The sequence below is a fragment of the Limulus polyphemus genome, unplaced genomic scaffold (assembly GCF_000517525.1).
Source record: "Limulus polyphemus unplaced genomic scaffold, Limulus_polyphemus-2.1.2 Scaffold7489, whole genome shotgun sequence".
NCBI classification, from domain to species: domain Eukaryota; kingdom Metazoa; phylum Arthropoda; class Merostomata; order Xiphosura; family Limulidae; genus Limulus; species Limulus polyphemus.
In genome coordinates, this window is record NW_013673099.1 from 13,691 (window position 1) to 21,019 (window position 7,329).

The 7,329-nt window shown below is 31.0% G+C and overlaps 1 protein-coding gene across 1 annotated transcript in view; it reads right to left on the bottom strand.

Moving 5' to 3' along the window:
- The window catches only part of LOC111089823 (centrosomal protein of 78 kDa-like), a gene marked incomplete at its 3' end in the record, with an annotated part of 15,840 nt that extends 11,108 nt beyond the window's left edge, over positions 1 to 4,732 (bottom strand). The window contains exons 1-4 of the mRNA XM_022402960.1: positions 4,707 to 4,732; positions 4,304 to 4,577; positions 1,492 to 1,682; positions 144 to 216 (exon numbers count right to left, since the gene is read on the bottom strand). Of these exons, the coding sequence (XP_022258668.1) occupies positions 144 to 216; positions 1,492 to 1,682; positions 4,304 to 4,568 (529 nt within the window). The remainder of the gene's footprint in view (positions 1 to 143; positions 217 to 1,491; positions 1,683 to 4,303; positions 4,578 to 4,706) is intronic.
- Positions 4,733 to 7,329: the final 2,597 nt, after the last annotated feature.

Sequence of the window (7,329 nt, forward strand, 5' to 3'; positions counted from 1 at the left end):
ATATATATAGTCTATTAATGTTCATACATATATATATATATATATAGTCTATTAATGTTCATACATATATATATATAGTCTATTAATGTTCAAACATATATATATATAGTCTATTAATGGTAAACATTATAGATTATACAAACCTTCTATTCCCCCTTTTCCAACAGTGCAGTGTGATAAAGAGATATGTCGAAGACAACCAGCACTTTGGAAAGCCTGGAATCAAAGTTAATTAGAAATCAATATTTAAAAGTTACCATATAACATCAAATACTATAGAACAAGTTCCAAAATAATGAATAAGATCTATCTTAAATTATAAAAATTAACATAAAATATATTTTTAATGCTAAGAAACAACATGAGATAACTGAAAATAATACATTTGGGATGTTGTTTCAGTAGAACTTTAGACAGAATAGACATAGCAGGTTTAAGAAAAAGGTTGAAAGAAAAAAAAGAGATGTTTGAGTTTCTCTACAGAAGAAAGTCTCAGTACAGAAGCTAAAGCATTGTCTCCTTTTCTTTCAACAACCAGTTCTTACACATAACAAGCTTGGGACAGTAAAATAAGTAAACACATCATTATAAGCAGGTACATGTAAATAATATCCCTAGAAATGCTTCATTCATTTCCAGTTTGTCTATTATGATAATATAGATTTAAGCACTACTGCAACTTTTAAAAAATCCACTTTTAAACAGAAAGATTTAAATTGTTCTCTCTGCAATGTAAAGGATACTACATCCGTGTGTTTCACTTACTCAGTGGTTTAAGGACTGTCTATGTTTGGTGATGGAGTGTAAATATTGAAATAAAAACTGACGTAGAACATTTTTCTATATTGCTACACAACCAGGTTTATTAATAAGGTCACCTGAGAAAGTAACATTCATTTACAACTTCATTCTATAAAACATTTGTTGAGTAGATTATTTGGTCATTTTCATTAAGTCAAGGCTCGTGAACATTATGAGTAAGGAGCTAGGACCCAACACATCAAACCCCATCAGAAAATATCAAATTCTATATAATTCCAAAACAGCTGAATACATTATTTACTCTGACATTATACTAAACACATGTTTCACACTAACTTTTCATATATGTAGTTAGCAAGTTAAAACTTGTCAGAGTCTTCACTCAAAGAAATCTGAGAAATGGCGATTAGCAAGTAAAACATACAAGTGACTTTAATAAAAAACTTATAAAAAAATTACTCTTACCTTAGTTAAATCATATATTTAAGTTACTAATAAATTACTCTTACCTTAGTTAAATCGTATATTTAAGTTACTAATAAATTACTCTTACCTTAGTTAAATCATATATTTAAGTTACTAATAAATTACTCTTACCTTAGTTAAATCATATATTCAAGTTACTAATAAATTACTCTTACCTTAGTTAAATCATATATTTAAGTTACTAATAAATTACTCTTACCTTAGTTAAATCATATATTTAAGTTACTAATAAATTACTCTTACCTTAGTTAAATCAGTTATTTGTTGATCAGCAAGTGGAAGTCCTACCAGTTCCAACCCAACTAGTTCTTCAATCTGATTTAAACATTTCACTAAACTCTGACAGAGACTGTCGAGAACTGACACCCTCAGAACAGCAGGCAATTTGATCAGTTTATTTGCTGACTGAAGAAGTTGAAATTTAACTGAATCTCCTATACAGACATAGAAACATATGTATACACACACACACACATATATATATATATATAAATAAAATAACAATATTATGTATTAAACTATCCTAACCTTTTACCACATATATTATACAATGTTTTCTGTAATACCTCTATAAACTTCAATATGAACTTTAGTGAAGACAGCAATATAACATGGAGTGAAAATATTATGGTTTATCAGATGTAAAACATTACAGTAAAATTGAATAAACACAGGTACACTAAGTAAAATGTGGTTCATCGGATGTAAAATATTACAGTAAAATTGAATAAACATAGGTACACTAAGTAAAATGTGGTTCATCAGATGTAAAACATTACAGTAAAATTGAATAAACACAGGTACACTAATAAAATGTGGTTCATCAGGTGTAAAACATTACAGTAAAATTGAATAAACACAGGTACACTAAGTAAAATGTGGTTCATCAGATGTAAAACATTACAGTAAAATTGAATAAACATAGGTACACTAAGTCAAATGTGGTTCATCAGATGTAAAATATTACAGTGAAATTGAATAAACATAGGTACACTAAGTAAAATGTGGTTCATCAGGTGTAAAATATTACAGTGAAATTGAATAAACATAGGTACACTAAGTCAAATGTGGTTCATCAGATGTAAAATATTACAGTGAAATTGAATAAACATAGGTACACTAAGTAAAATGTGGTTCATCAGATGTAAAACATAACAGTAAAATTGAATAAACACAGGTACACTAAGTAAAATGTGGTTCATCAGGTGTAAAATATTACAGTGAAATTGAATAAACATAGGTACACTAAGTAAAATGTGGTTCATAAGGTGTAAAATATTACAGTGAAATTGAATAAACATAGGTACACTAAGTAAAATGTGGTTCATCGGATGTAAAATATTACAGTAAAATTGAATAAACATAGGTACACTAAGTAAAATGTGGTTTATCAGATGTAAAACATTACAGTAAAATTGAATAAACACAGGTACACTAAGTAAAATGTGGTTCATCAGATGTAAAATATTACAGTGAAATTGAATAAACACAGGTACACTAAGTAAAATGTGGTTCATTAGGTGTAAAACACAAACATGCACCAAATAACGTATTAGTGCATGAAACATTACAATCACATTAACTCATGTCCACTAACATGATTCACCAGGTGTAAAACATTACAGTAAAACAGTCTGCTTTAAAGTACATGACATGTGAATAGAGATGAACACAATAAGAACAAGATCCTTGTTGCATGAGGTTTCTCAAATGCAACCACAGAGCCAGGTAAATTGGGTACTGAAAATGGCCTAATAGCTGCTTTACAAAGATATTCATCACCTGACAAGTATTGAATTATCTTTGGATCTCATCACAGTAGAGCTTTTAAAATGGCACTTAAGTTACAATAAAACTTTTGTATCACATGGAAAAACGTGTGTAGATGGAGTACCATTTTAACCTCAAATGTGTCTAGTAACTTTTCTAAAACACTAAATCCAAGAAAACTTTCTAAATGCACAAGATCAAAGACTGTTCAGTGTTTACTGGTATGAAATACGCTACCACACTTCATGTAAATACAACATGTTTGGGTTTTGGACTCTTGTAAATTAAGATTACATGGTTCATGGAAATGTACTCAATATTCAGACTTAATTAAAATTAATACCCAAGAAAAACATTTACATGTAATATTTTACTAACAACACTAAAAGGCAGAAGTTTCATAAAAACTTCTCCTTTCTGTTTGGCTATTGAATTGTAGAATTATAGTTGAAACCTAAACGTTTTTCTGGATTACATGCAAGTGGTTATAATGTTAAAACCTAAATATTTTTCTGGATTACATGCAAGTGGTTATAATCTTAAAACCTAAAAGTTTTTCTGGATTACATGCAAGTGGTTATAATATTAAAACCTAAAAGTTTTTCTGGATTACTTACTGGTGGTTATAATGTTGAAACCTAAAAGTTTTACTGGATTACTTACTGGTGGTTATAATGTTGAAAGCTAAAAGTTTTACTGGATTACTTACGGGTGGTTATAATGTTGAAACCTAAAAGTTTTACTGGATTACTTACTGGTGGTTATAATGTTGAAACCTGAAAGCAGGAATTAAAATTTGTTATTATTCTTAATTTTGGTTGTATTTACTCTTGAAACAGAACACTTTCAGGGATCCTGCAGAAGTACATCTAGTTACTATCATACATATAATGTTTCATCTGAATGTATATAAAAAAAATATGTACAACTAGTTTTGTCAATGTATAAGAGTGGAGGACACATACACCCCCCCCCTACAATCAACACCTACATCACAGTAGTTAAGCTCCCCATTCTAGATTTGTGTCTAAGAAGTGATAGTTATATGAATTACTGATGTGTAATTGCATAGGTAGCACAACTGTTAGTAATAACCAGTGTTAGTATTGTCATTGTTCTGGAGACACTCATATTCTTTAACTTAAGACTCACAAGTGGAGTGATACTGAGACAAATTTTAATTTAAGTAATTTCACAGGACTTAACATGCATAATATAGTCTAATTTATAAATGGCATATATATTCGTTTATATTGTTTAACTTTATTTCTATTCAATAAATTACCTCTAAATTCTGGATGGTTTTTGAAGTAGTTACTTTTAAGGGATATCCACTTTAAATTTCTATTAAAACCTAAAGCTTTGCAAAATGGTGGCCAATCTTCAATTTTTAGCCTATCAGTTTCCAAGTCCAACACCTGGCCTTTGACGCTTGAAAGAATTGTTCGATGAGGACAAACGTTATAAATCTCACAATGATAGTTGTAAGACGTTACGAAGTCCCGGCTTTTCCCTTCTTTATTCTGTAAACTTGCGCTAGCAGCACGCATCTCCTTGAACTAAATTAAGTAAACATATATAATTTGTAATTAATCTTATATCTTACAGGAAATAGGTCAACAATTTATTCTGCAAACAGAAAAATATTTTGAATGATCTGCTCTCATTACGGTCTAATGATACTATACCACGTGGTGTCGCTCTACCCGCTACGAAAGAAACACAATGTAGATATATACGTACACTAATGCTAAGCGATTATCACTTTTGTAATTCGATTTTATATTTGTAAATAATTACGATTACGAGTATCAATTATTATAATGAGGTCATTTTTAGAAGAAAAACACGGGAACATTTAAAAAAATTAACAGATGGCCTAATGTCAATTAACTCAATAAATGATACGAGACGTCATGAAAGAAAGAATAGTAATCTGAAACCAAGATTTGTTTTGTTGATTTAAAATTATTTTTTTATTTTGTCTTGTTGACTTCTTCATAAAGAAACAGTCTCTGTGTGCGATTATATCTGTGTTTCTGTACGGTATATATTCAAATGATCAATCACTTTGCACTACTGACTGACAAGTTGTTGTTATTTATGTGTACTATTATACAGGGCCGCAGATAAATCTTCATATTTTATCTGTTATTTGTTCTGTTCTTACTCAATGCAGACTAGATCAATTTTACGACCTCGTAATCACCATAAAAAAATACAAAATAAATCATTTTTTCTCATTTTTTCTTTCTAGAATTACTTCAAATTGTAGCATAAAACAACATTTCTTTACACTAAATAGTTTTAAACTTATTAACCTTATACAACTATTTATTTATAATTAAATTTTATTGTTTTATTGCCTTTAGGTCCGTGATTTTTAAAACTCCCACCATAATAAATGTAAAGCTCATTCTACTCGTGAGCTGTTACTGTTAGTCCTAGCGAGTGTACCTCGAAGAAAAAATTTATTATTATTATCATTATATTTATTTATATTACTTAATTTAACCTTATCTAGCCTAAAAGTTTCCAAGTTTTATACTTTAGTTACTTTATGATAATAAGTAAAGAATAGATAAGAAAAACAAGAAATATATCACTCACCTGTGTAGTCGTTTTTTGTTGTTGTTTTTTTTTTTGCCGTCGACTGTCCTTCTATGTTAACCCTACTACTTTACATCAATGTTACACAGCAATATGTCTGTGGACTTATACCACTAGAAACCGAGTTTCGATACTCGTGGTGGGCAGAGCACAGATAGCCCTTTGTGTAGATTTGTGCTTAATAACAAACAACAACAATATCATTATGTCAGATTACTTCTATAGCTAACCAAGGGGGCCATACTCGATAATAAAGCACTATTAAGCACTCGCTCTTAGTATTTAAGTACGTGCACCAAGTTTGGTTCTGCTCGTTTCAGTTATAGTGCCATCTAGAGCACTAGAAGGACAAGTAACACAAATGGGACGACAGATTCTAGTTCAGCGACATGCTCTTAGATCTCATCATACGTAGGTGACCTGCCAAGTTCGATACTGCTAGCTCAAGAACTGTGGGAGGAATTATCTGAGCGTAGATAATATTTTAAGCTATATTTTTATTATAGTTTCGATTTAGATATTTGCTAAATGGTAGCTGACGTAAAGATTTAGAAAGATCTTTAAAGTTAAGAGTCAAGAAGTTTCCTGTAATATATCGAAACAAAGGTATGGTATTGTTGCGTCAGCGAGGTCACGGGACTAGTGTCACGCCACGTTTCTAGAAATATCTTGTTCCTTCGTGAATGCCCTAGCATTTACTAGATATATGTTAGTCTGGTATATATATAGGACGCTCACAACGTGACGGGATAACAATGTGTGTAGGTAGTGAGTAATTGAACTGCAGTCAGAAAGTATTGTTAAAGTTCGTTGTTATAGCGTTTGTTATAGAGCAACTGTTGAAAATAAGTGTATCGGTAAAGTTATATTCGGAAAGAATAAACCAGTTTTATTAAGAAAGGACTTGTGTCGCTAAAGTTTCGTCGAAACGAAGTTACGGAAAATCAACTAACAAACGGAGACGTAACAGTATAAATACGTGTAAAGCGAAGCAGGGAAACAATGAGTAATGAATGAGCTGTTAATGATTGAACCTGTTCAGTATTAGAAGTGAAAATCAACCTGTCTATTTATTTTATTCGGTTATTTGATGGGTTTTTTTAGCCAATGGATTCTACAAGTAGGTTTATAAGTAAGTTATGCTTATGTACCATTAGTCTCAGAATTTCTTTTGAAACGTTGTATTTGAACTTAGTCCCTACAACTTGTATTGAAATGGGCGTAATCGTTAAGTGGGGTGGAATTGGCATTATTTTTAACAAATAATCCAAAAGAACCCGCCTAACGATAGAATATGTCACAATAACACAAAGCTACAAGCTGAATTAATTGTTTTTTTTTGTTTGTTTTTAATTATGCACAAAGCTACACAAGGGCTATCTGTGCTCTGCCCATCACGGGTATCGAAACCCGGTTTCTAGCGTTGTAAGTCCGCAAACATACCGCTGTGCCACTGGGGGGCCGGGCTGAATTAATATAAGATTGTCTATCTAAAAACAAACCTGATATTATGATATTCCTTTATCTATAAACGTGGCAGTGAAACAGTTGAGCATAGTCTTGAAGGCGTACACCAACGTACAATAGAGGGTCTGAGGGCAATTTGTAAAGGTGAATGGCCTGAGATTGATCTCAACGTCTTTTGCAGATGTTTGCTAGGATGTAAATTGCAGTGATAATCATTAGACTCTGCGCGATTAG